This window comes from Dipodomys ordii, unplaced genomic scaffold (assembly GCF_000151885.1).
Source record: "Dipodomys ordii isolate 6190 unplaced genomic scaffold, Dord_2.0 Scaffold89, whole genome shotgun sequence".
NCBI lineage: Eukaryota > Metazoa > Chordata > Mammalia > Rodentia > Heteromyidae > Dipodomys > Dipodomys ordii.
Window position 1 is genome coordinate 8,231,743 of NW_012267305.1, and position 12,678 is coordinate 8,244,420.

The following is a 12,678-nucleotide window of genomic DNA, read 5'->3' on the forward strand; positions in this document are numbered from 1 at the left end:
AGAGAACCATTTCTTAGGTATGATATTAAAACATCAAATTCTTTTTTTTCCCAAAGATTGCTTTAGTAAGTAACTACATAAATTTCACAGTACCGTGGTGTAGTTATACCTAGCTAAAGTCACAAACACATTTTAACCTTCACAATGAAAATCATCATAATTCTAATCTACATAGTTCATGAACTCTATGAACATTAACAATAAAACTATTTTTCCAGATCGGGTGATATGTGCATTTCCTTTTGCTTAGTATCAGCTGTTCCCATTCTCTCTCATTCCTCCCCCCATCACCACCTTTGAGTAGCTTAGGTCATTTTTATCAATTTTCATCACCAAATTCATTTTTAAAGGAACTGATGATAGGTTGGCCTTAAATAAAATCTTTGTTAAATAACACAACTAGGAAAATAAAAAGATAAGTCAAATTCTGGAATAAAATGCTTTAAAAAATCACATAATGCATCAAGAACTTGGTGTGCAATACTAAGGAAGAACTCTCACAAGTCACTAGTAACAACAAAAAAATAAAAGCAGCAAAACGGGTAACTGTGACAACCAACATATGTGAGTGCCAAAAAGCACATGCAAATATACATTGATCGTCATGTGGAAATACAGATCAAAATCACAGTGATTTATGCCCACAAACTGAATAACTATCACTGAAATATAACCCTATTTAGTGATGATGAGCAAGCTGTTATATTTTCCTTCTTCCATTTCCACTATTCTCTGGCCCAAATCCTTGTGAACTCTGGTATGTATTGTTAACATAGCTCCATCATAAGTCTCCCCATTTTTTCTCCTGTCAACCAACTGATCTCTACACGTCTGCCCTAGTCTTTCTCATGAAACGCAGATTTGAATGTCTTGCTCTTCTTTTTAATATTCTTGACTCTCCCATTGAGTTTAGTGTGATTGTCAATGCCTTCCAGTGTATCTGTCCCCTTTTTGTCTACCGTCATCTTGTACCACATTCTCGCTTCTCTCTTTTCTAAAGGATATAGGACAGTAATTATTCACGGATAACTATCTGCATTATTTTCTTGTTTTACCTTTACTCTCTTTTAATCCAAATTGTCTTTATTCTTCATGTTTCACAGCATCTGATGACATGAAACTACAGGGATATAGGCCAGTAATTTTTCCCTGTTCAGTTCCCATAGAATCATAGCTCTTAGCTTTTCTTGTCTGTTTTCAAATGTTTCAACAAAAGGCCTGAATATTTGTGTTGAGGAAGTTACATAAGAAAGAACACTGGGTGCTAGAAAGCTAAGACATTTTCTTCAGACACAGCATAATGTTATGCAGTGTTTATAGCTTCACTATAAACCTGAACTGTTTTCTCCATGAGATTCTAGGGGGAGGTTGTCATAGCCATATATAACCTTCAAATAACTACTTTGATAGTCCTCTAAGGAAATCTACCTTATTCTCCCTAACATATTTGCAGAGATGTTTACACCTGGGTGATTTGTTGTAACATAAATCTGACTCCTGAAGCATTTCCTTTCCATGATGGATGGTTCTGCTTGGAGTTCATATTATTAACTTAATTGTTCCAGATGCTTCCATCAGCCCCACTTGGAGCTTCATAGGCACTAATTATGAGACCCATGCTCAAATTTGCCATATCTTGCATGTCACTGGAACCACTTAAAAGTCTCCTTTGAAATTGACATGACAGTTGATGTTGATATATCAAGAGCTTTGTAGGTGGAAGGTTCAGTTGGTTTATTTCCACCTATTCTGATATGGATAGAAAACTGGGAGTAAGGGGCAAAATAAAAAGTAAACTTTGATTCAAAGTCAAGATATGCTTTGTAATAACTGGACTGAGGCTTGGTATGCTTTCTCAGAAATAAAGGGCATTCCATAATTTTTATGTAGGGGAGATTTACAGGTGACATGCTAATCTGGAGTAGATGGCTAAAGAAGAGTAGCTGTTAAATTTGCTTAGAAATTGGCATAAATCGTGGAAATAGCATCTGTCTCTATCAGAGAATTGGGAAATAAATATTGGAAGAGGAAACCTAAAAGTTTCAAACTACTCCTATAGGTTACTGCTGCTCTGAAGATAGTACATTTTCCATAATGGAAACTATGACACTTTAGAGAGTTATTGGAGATAGAATTCTGTAGATCAGATTTTCTCTTTGTGGGTCACCATGAATTGACTTTGACATGTCAAATAAAGCCCTGTGTGCAAATAATTGATGTTAATAAAAATGGTTTTTAGAGACTTCTCTGAAGAAGAAATAAGAATGGCAAATAGACATATGAAGAAATGTTCAACTTCACTAGCCATAAAAGAAATGCAAATTAATCCGGGCGCCTGTGGCTCACAGCTGTAATCCTAGCTACTCAGGAGGCTGAGATCTGAGGATGGATTCAAAGCCAGCCCAGGCAGGAAAGTCCGTGAGACTCTTATCTCCAATAAAAACCACTAGAAAACCTGAAGTGGCACTGTGGCTCAAGCTGTAGAGCACTTGCCTTGAGCTGAAGAGTGCAGGGACAGCACCCAAGCCCAGAGTTCAAGCCCCACGACCGACCAAAAAGAAAGAAAGAAAGAAATGCAAATCAAAACAACATGAGATTCCACCTCATTCCAGTTAGAATGGCTATAATCAAGAACCCTAATAACAGATGCTGGAGGGGATGTGGACAGAAGGGAACCCTACTGCATTGTTGGTGGGAGTGTAAACTTGTTCAACCACTTTGGAAAGCAGTATGGAGATTCCTCAGAATCTCCTCAGAATCCTACACATAGAGCTCCCCTATGACCCAGCAATCCCACTTTTGGGCATTTACCCAAATGATCACAAACAAGGCCATACTAAAGCTACCAGCACAACTATGTTTTTTGCAGTATTGTTTACCATAGCCAAGGTATGGAACCAACCCTGATGCCCCTCAGTAGATGAATGGATCAAGAAAATGTGATATATAGAAAATGTGATATATAGAAAATGTGATATATAGAAAATGTGATATATAGAAAATGTGATATATAGAAAATGCGATATATACATATATATATATATATATATATATATATATATGATAGAATTCTATGCTCCATCAGAAAGAAAGACACTGCCACATTCGTTAGGAAATGGAAAGACTTGGAAAAAATTATATTAGGTGAAGTTAGCCAGACCCAAAGAAACATAGGTTCCATAGTTTCCCTTATTTGCAATAACTAGTATATGTCTAAGTCAGACAAGCAGAAAAGGTCAACTTATAAAGATGATGCTAAGTGAAATGAACCACAATATAGGGACCCAAGAGGTTTATTTGTCACTGTTGTTTTTAATGTACTATGTGATATTTTTGTTTCTTTGTATGTTCTTCCTCCATGGTATAACCCCTGTTGTCACTGTATATACATTTTTCTAATTTAGGGAGGGAAAGGGAAATAACAAATGCTGAAACAAGGATATAGGTTGACCCATTGTAACAATGACATGTACAAGTCACTACATTGAAAATGAACTTTACAACTTGGGGGGTAGAGGGAGGAATTGGGGAGGTGGGGAGGGAAGGGATGGTAGGGGGAAAACAAAGGAGGGGATAACTGATTGATAGGAAATATAGTCATTACCTTACTCATGTAACTGTAACCCCTCTGTACAGTATGTTTACAATAAAGATACTGAACTATTTAGGAGGCTGAAATCTGAGAATCATGATTTGAAATCAGCCCAGGAAGAAGAGTCTGTGAGACTCTTATCTCTTACTAGATAAAACTAGAAGTGGAGGTGTGGCTCAAATGGTAGAGCACCAAACTTGAGAAAAAAGACACATGAAGTCATGAGGCCCTGATTTCAAGCACCAGCACCAACACCCACAAACACACACACACACACACACACACACACACACACACACACACACATTATTATAGAGGTTTACATGATAAATTCTTCAATTTACATGATAAATTCTTCAACTGGTGGCAATTGGCAGAGGAATGGCATGATCTGTAAAGCCTTCTCTGAGGAGAGGGGAGGCTAAACTTCAGTTTCTGTGCTCCTTCACAAACAAGAAAACAATGTAAAATCCAGCTGGTTTACTGTTTGCTGATCATCCTAAGTTTCTTTCCAACCAATGGCAATTATGAATGAGGTGATTGTACATGTGCTGGTGGTAGATTATAGATGTGTGTGTATGTGCACATGCACCTGTGTATAAGAATGATGGATAAACTGCAATGAGAAAGTAATAATAAAATGAGAAATAGAAAATACCATTAATTTTAGGAATAATTTGGGCAGCTAAAGTACTAGAATAATACCTACAATCTTACTTGTATATTGGTAGCAACGTTGACCAATACCTTGTTTAGGCCAACAAGTATCTAGGGCATTGCATATGGACCCTTCTATAGACACCTTACTGTGTGACCCATTGTTTCAATAATATTAACATGCAAAGGCTAAACATATTCTCTTGTGCATATAAAACCATTCATCGAGAAAGAAGAAAAGGTTATATATATATATAATTTTTATTTCCTCTTGATGGATTATTCTTTTTATGAGTATGAAATGACCTTCTTTGTCTGTTTTGAGACTTTTCTGCATGCTACCACTCCTCCCTGCTTTAAGAGTCTATTTGCATTGTAGGTCATTATAAGTTAGTGTTTGTTTTTGTCAGTCCAATACATTTCTTGTAGTGGACAAATGGTGAAGATTTACTCGTTAATTCAACTTACTCTTCTATGCCTTTGCATGGAAAATTGAAACCATTAATTTTTAGTTAGTGTTATTATACAATTTTATTATATATTTTGTAGTTTTTGGAAAGTTTGATTCTTTCCTGATCTTCATTTGCTTATCTATTCATTTGAGAGTTTCATTTATTCCACTGTTTCCATGACTACCTTTACCTTCATCTTGTGTGTGTAGGATTCCTTTGAGTATCTTCTGCAGTATTGATTTAGTGGTTATAACTTGCTTTAGTTTTTATTTATCAGAGAAGACTTTTATTTGTCCTTCAGTTTTGAATGATTGCTTCCCTGCGTTGGCAGTAGCTTACTCACAGCTCTTGAAATACATCATTTTATGCTCTCCATGTTTTTAAGGCTTTCATTGAAAAACCTCTTATCCTGATGGGTTTGCCATTTAGGTACCTCTTGCAGCTTTCAGTATTCGTTCTTTGCTCTCCTTTCTCAATATTTTAACTACAATGTGTCTTGAAGTGGCCCTTTGTTGCATGTTCTAAATACCACATTCACCTGAATCCCTGCTTCTTGCTCAAGATCTATGGGATTTTCCCTGTTATTTTACTGAATATGTTTCCAATCCCTGCTTCTTGTACTTCTTCTCATTCTATGATCATGAGTCTTAGATTATAAAACTAAATAATATCCCAGAGATTTTACATGTTCACTCATATTTCTTTATTGCCGTTTCTCTATTTGACTGTTTCAATAAAGATACATTGCCCTTAAGCCCTCATATTCTGTCTTTAGTTTGATCCACTTGACTGGAAAAAAGCTTTATTCAGATTCTTTTTCTTCTTAAGCTTTTTATTTCTAGAACTTCTGTTTGATTCTTGTTCAAGATTTCTGTCTTTATTCATTATCGACATAGGCTCTCTTCCTTCATTTTCATCCTTTTTGAATTCATTCAAGTATTTATACATGCCACCCTTCATTTCATCAATCTCTTTTATAATTATGTTTTTCAGTTCTTTGACTTTATTTCTTTTTAATCCACAGTATCTTCATTGAGAAGACCTTAGGAAATGTCATGCTTTCTTGTATTTTCATATTTCCTGTACTTCTGCACTGAGATTTCTATATCTGAGGCCAATTTGTGGGTAGACATTTTAATCACTTGCAGTACTGAAGTGAAAGTGTTCACAATGCCCAAGCAAGATCTACTGGAAAGATTGCAGTGTAGTTTCTCCTCACTGGAACAGAGAATGTCTTAATTGTCATGCTTCTGCCTGCATGGTCAGGGTACCAGGCCTAGTAACCAGTACCACTCAGATAAAAAAAAAAAACTAGCTATGGTCCTTTGCATTTCCTTGTGTGAGGGTGGGGTGCTTTTTAAATTAAGAGCAAGGTTGATTAAGGGTCATTTGTCCACTTTTGTTCTGCTCCCAGCTTAAAAGTCTCCCTTCTTTTTGTACTGGAAGTCACTGCTTGTCTTACAGCATGTTTAGTCTGTTAGCCAGTCAAGCTCCCACTTCCTGCTCAGGTACTGCTTTGTGTACCTCCAGGGGCGGCCGATGGGCCACCCAAGGAATGGCCCCTTGATAATAGGGGCAACAAATAACTCTGTGTTCCGCACCAGGGTTGGCAAACTGGAGGACTTATGTGTGCTCTCGCTATAAGTTGAAGTTCTTTTAGAGCATTCCAGCATGTTTCACCCTCTAGGAAAGCTGGAGCTGAGCGTGTCATGTGCTCATGTGCTCCCAAATCATATGGAGCTCTCATCTCTGCTGGGTGCAAGCCACCAGAGCCATCAGATAGCTCCTAGACGTTGAGAGCTCTGCTAGCCATGGGTGTGTTGCTCTTTCTGTGGTGATCCTCAGTCACTGGGTTTTGATCTAGGCAGGCTGGATGGAGCCACCACATCCAAGCCTCTACATTGCTTAAGCTCTAGTTGCTGTTTTGAAATCTCAACTTGCCTGTATCCAAACCCTTTCCTTTCAGCAGCCACTTCTCATAGATGTTTCCTGATTGTTCCAACCCCTTAGATTATGGCTTGGTCTCTAGTCCTACCTGACTACAGGCTGCTTACAACTAGAGTAGCTACACAGTCTGGCAGCCCCTCCAAACCGATGTCTTTACCAGTTGAGACAAGAGCCTCGTTTTCTGAAATGTCCTTCAGGCAATGCAATCAGTCTTGCTAGGCAATGTAAGACTGTCAACTGCATCCCTAGCTTTCACAACAATCCCTCAACTTGCCTGACTCAAAATCTCTCTGTCTCCATGTTGGCTTTCAGCAGCAGTTTCCCACCCAAACACTGCAGTTGAGCAACCCAGACATCCATGACAACCAATTCTTCTTCAAGATCCAAGTTCCCCAGCTATGGTTTAAGCCCCAATGTATGTCATGCTGCAGGTTGCTTGCAGACAGCTCATGTAAACTGATCACTGTAATCGGAGATTTTTATCAGTAAAGGATAGATTCTTTCATTTCTGAAGTGGCACCCAGGCTAAGAAATAACTTCTGTGGTCACTGTGAGATCACTAGCTGCTGAGCACAAGTCAAGACACTCTATCTCTATGTCTGACTATGTTGGTAGTCTTCCAGCTTACCATTGAATAGGTGCATCAGAACTCATTGATCACTGGTTGCTTCTTAATTCCAATCCTCTGATTCCATCTCAGCCTCAAGGCCTGTCTAGTTGGTGGTGTTTGAATGTAACTAATGTAATCCAAATGTACAGAAAGTCAGTTCTCTGCTTATTCAATTTACACTACTGTGTGGAATGGAAAGCAAACACCCTGCTAAATCCTTCCAAAATTAGTCTAGCATTACTACTTTCATCTCACCCGAAAAGGAAAAATCAAATCCCTAACCAACCCTGATAAAGTGGTAGGAAGCACAGAGTGAGTGAGATTTGTAATCTATTAGTGGTAAGCTAGCATAAAAAAGATAAGGACATAAGTTGTTTTTTTCTTTCTTGCTATTGTTTCTAACATATTTATAAGGTACCATGTGATTTTTTTTGTCCCGTTGTATGTCCCTCCCCCATGGTATAATCTCTGTTTTTGCTGTAGTTGATGTTGGTATAATTTGGGGAGGGGAAGGGAAAAAACAAATTGTTTACATAGGGATACAGGTGGACACATTGCAACAATGACAACAAACTTTACAATTGAGGTGGGTGGGGGTAGCTGAAGAGGTGGGAGAGCAGGGATGGTAGGGGAAAAACAAAGGAGGAGGCAAAAATGCTGGATAAGAAGTGTATTCATTACCTTGCTCATGTAACTGTAACCCCTCTGTACAATATTTTCACAATAAAAACTTAATTTAAAAAATCATTTTCTGTTAGAACATCTTTTCCAAATCTACAGACTTTACCTGGAACTCTTTGTGAAAACTCTGACTCCTAACGTTCAGGGTTAGAATTGTATGCAGCATGTTCCCAAGTATCCTCGATATCATGACAATACAGAATTTAACAATAACAGAAGTTCACACTCACAACAGTCATTACTCAAATCTCAAGACCTCTAGGCAATCAGCCTTCTACCTTTCAGAGTCTCCCTATGAATTTTTGTGTGCTATGTTTGAGTGTTTAAGGTAGAGTATTTGTGATTAATGCACTTATTCAATCATGTCTGGAACTAGAAGTCTACTGGATCTTTTTATAGCTTCTGCAGCCACTGGAGTGAAGTTATATAACCATTTTATTTTAATATCCTGTCTGCTAATTCTACAATCCATGTAAATTATTGATCCATTTCAATTTCTCAAGACACTTTTTTCATTTCTCTTGCTTTAATAGTATTAAGCTAATTTTCAAACTGTTGAGATCAGTTCGGTATATGTGTGGCGCATGTATGAAATGCTTATACGTGTACTTTTCCCACTTTGCATCTTCTTTGCCACTTTAAGTGTCTCTATATATTAGTATTAGAAATTCTCTATTTATGGTTTATATTGTAAATATTAGTGACAATTTGTCAATTATCCTTGAGTTTGTGTTGTTTTCTTCGGCCACTTTCTAGGGGATTTGTGGATATTTTCTCATTTTAAAGGCATCTCTGGACTTATTAACTTTTATGTTACCTTTTATTCTTACTGTATTTTGGGGGGAATGAGCAAACTTTCTATAGCACATAGAGAATTTTGTATATAATAGTCAATATCCTTCTAAATTAGCCTCAGATAATTCTTTTTAATGCAGATTAACAGTCTCCAGCCAAGATCCTCTATTAGTAGTCAAACCCATGCTTCCCACGGTTCACTGGACATCACCTAGATATGTCTCAAGATTTCAAATCTGCATGGCCTACACCCACATCATCCAACCTAGCCTTCCTCGGCTGTACTCTTAATTCAAGTCAAAATCAACTCTCATTCATATTCTGGGAGACTTGATTGGGATTTTCCTATTTACACTCTCATATACTTAGGATGATAGACATGAACTACTGGGGCCAGATTTTTATTGAGATGGGGTCTTGTAACATTTGCCACTCAACTCTGATTGTTAAGTCTTTAGAAGATATGATTACAGACATGATCCACTGTCTGGTTTCTTCTCTAGATTTTTAACAGAACTACATATAAAAGAGCAATTTCTGGAACCTAGGATGGTGGCAAGTACCTTTAATCCAGCTAGTTGGGAAGCTCAGGCAGGAGATGTGATCCAACACAGGCCCCAGGCAAAGGTAGCCAGAGACCCTATTTGAAAACCATTCTCTATCCCCAAAAGGCTACATTCACAGGAAGTAAAAATTAGGATATAATATGAATTGAGGCTTTTCCATTTCAATCAAGTACAGATCACTCTAAACAACACTTTTCAAACTGAAGTTCTAGGTAGACACTTGAGGGGATATCATCATTTCTGTTGCTAAAAGGAAATATCAAAATACTAAGTAATTTTTTAATATCAGAAATTTGTTCACATTATTTTCTGTAGGTGAGAAGCCCATGACCAAGAAACCAGAAGGACTGATATTTAAAAATGTTCTCTTCTTCACTGACAAAAACCCATTGCAAAGGGACACAGAAGAGCAGTTCTCCTTTCAGCGTCACCACAAACCCATGTATAAGGGTGGTAAATTCATTCACAAAGACAGAAACCTCAAGAATTAATTATGGCCCAAAGGAAACAACTGATGCCCTTGTAACTGTTATACCACAAATTTTGAAGGTATGATTAAAAGATGAAGAAGCAGAATGTCAGAGAGAGAGAGAGAGAGAGAGAGATGGGAGAGTCAGAAACTTGTACAGCCATTAGGAAGGCTTTAATTCTTATTTTGTTTTATTTCTGACAGTTGATGAAAATACAAATTCTTCAATGATACATGAAATGTCACAAGTTTCTTTTTTGTCATGTGAACAATATCAGGCATAAACACAGATTATAAAGCTAATTTTTTTTATTTAAAGGGTCAGCATAAAATGGAAAATGATGTAATCACTATGTGCAAGAGGAACACAGAGTTGTGTTTTACTGTGCTCACTGAAGGCTGACCTGGACCTTCCCTTATTGAAAATATGCACTGCCCACTTCAAAATCAAACAAAGGAAGTTCAAACTCAGCATCTTCATATGAACCAAGAGGCATGGATTCCAAATGGTCTGTGACAAAAAGGGGATTATTACCATCTGCATGATCACTTTCAAAATGGTCATTATGCTCATCTCTTAAAGCCTCTTCATACCAATCAGAGAAGGAAAATATATCAGTCCCTTTGGCCTTGGCCATAAATTCTAGAACCTTCATCTTGGTAGTTTCAGCCAGGGCTCTTGGCCCCCACAGGAACTCAAAGCGTGGTGGATCACTGTAGAGCACCCGGCGATACTCCACATAGTTTTCCTGCACCAAGTCAATAGTGATGAACTTTCTAGGCTCCCCATAGATGAAGTGCTCCTGCCCAGCATACACTCCAACCATATTCAGAAAGGCCCATACTTTCTCTTCAGGAGCACAGTTTTCTTCCAAAAATATCACCCCAAGAAGCATGATCAGGAGCCCATTTCTAGGCATTGTCTGGGCATCATTCAACTTATCTTCAAAGGTAAGGCCCAGTGAGTTGACAAGGACATAGGTATTGCTGTCCATTTCCTTTACATCAATGCCAAAAATCACCTCCAAGCATGAAGTTGCTTTCTCCAAGATGGTAGGGAGAAGCTCTTCATACTCCTTGGTGACTAACTCAACCATTTCTTCTTTTGTGATGGGCTCCTTAATCCCATGCTTGAAGATCAAGGTGTGCACCAATTCAGTGATCTGATCTCCCAAAGGCTCAGGGGCCAGATCTTCACTCTCTATTGGAGGCGGAAAGATGAGCGGACTCTCATCTTCTGGGTCATTTGATCCATATATGTTGCTCCATAAGGTGCAAGACAAGTTATTGCGCCGAGTATTGTTGGGCCAAGGAAGAACACTGGAAGATGGCCCTTCTCCATCCTCCTCCTCCTCCTTTTCCTCCACCCCCTGCTCTTCTGCCTCTTCCACCTCTTCCTGCTCCTCTCCTTCTTCCATTTCCTCCTGCTCCTCCACCTCTTCCACCACCTCCTCCTCCAGTACTTCCAACTCCTGCTCCTCAGCCACTTCCACCACCTCCTGATCTTCCAATTCTTCCACCACCTCCTCCTCCAGCACTTCCACCTTGTCAAGCTCCTCCAACTCTTCCTCCTCTTCGTCCTTCATGGTGTCATCAACCAAAGAGAAAAAGGAAGCAAAGATGGTGGGGTAAGAAGAGGATGACTGATAGACATTGAAAGGGGCAGGGGAGATAATGGTGTTCACATTCCATCCCCTCTTGTACATCCACTACCTCTGCCTCGATCTCGATCTCTTGCTCCACAAAAGGGGGATTCTCCTCGATCAACAGGTATTCAGTACCAAATCCATCTTCAGAGATTTCCTCAAGTTCCAGTCTTGGGTATTTTGGAGGCCGAAACATGATGAGGCTTACTAGCAGTGGCAGATAGCAGTGGCAGCTATCCCACAGACCTGGGGGAGGGAGACAATGAGAGACCTCAGCTGAAGAACTCACCCATAACTCTTACAAAAACCCACTTACAGGTCTCTGGGGATGCTCCACAGCCTCACAAAATCTGCTGAACTTCTAGTTTGCCTGTCCTCTAGGAAACTACAAAAGCACATGGGAAAGCATCTCAAGGTCCAGTCTGAGGATCTGAGCCCATTGCTTTCCTTGGGTCCCATCAGTACAGGGGACACAATGTCCTTCTATACATTCAAAATGGGTGCATCATACTTCTTAGGATTTCTCTGCACTCTAGTGTGAGGGTATGAGACAAAGCCAATTCCTTCAACTTCAATTCCAGTAAGAATTTAGAGGCACCTCCCAAGCTCAAGACTACAAGCCAATCCTTGGAGCCTCTGAAATAACCACACAGCCAGACTGTGCAGTCTAATGTGCACAATGACCTCTTTTTCCCCTCTCCTTTAGCAAGGTCCAGAGTGGACCCATCAGCTAGACTGGGGAAATAAGATAAATGAAGGCAGTACAGGACCAACACCTACACAACATCAGTCAAGGACTTACTGGGGAGAACTTCAAACCTGAATAATATACTGAATAATACTATAGGGATCCCCCTAGTTCTAGATAAGAAATCACTTTTTTCTCAAGCTTAAACATAAAGAGACAGAGCCTTCTCCCTCTGTTGGCCTTGGTGTGCCTCTTAGAAACCAGTAGTAGTAGTGAAGACTACAGTAAGACCGCAAGAATTGCATGATGCAATGTATCTTGCCACTCTTATTACCCTGGGCCTCCAAGAGATGAGGGCCAAAATTGAGCTGGATATGCCATTCAAGAACTAGGGATTGTGTCCTCAGCCCTCCTTTATGTTCCTTACTGTAACTCCTTGCACAGTCCTGCACTTTTCTTCTGATGAACTGGCGCAATCCTCCTCAGACTGGATACTCTTCAGACTGAGGTCCACCTCTCTAGGAACACATACATATTTGAGGAGGCACAATAGCTGATTGATTAACTGACTGTGG

General features: G+C 39.2%; 1 protein-coding gene across 1 annotated transcript; it reads right to left on the bottom strand.

Moving 5' to 3' along the window:
• Positions 1 to 10,185: 10,185 nt before the first annotated feature.
• Positions 10,186 to 11,611, bottom strand: LOC105992852 (melanoma-associated antigen 8-like). The gene is made up of 3 exons (XM_013025932.1): positions 11,483 to 11,611; positions 11,233 to 11,412; positions 10,186 to 11,124 (listed from the first exon to the last, which is right to left on the bottom strand). The coding sequence occupies exons 1-3, from the start codon at positions 11,609 to 11,611 to the stop codon at positions 10,186 to 10,188; spliced, it is 1,248 nt and encodes a 415-aa protein (XP_012881386.1).
• Positions 11,612 to 12,678: the final 1,067 nt, after the last annotated feature.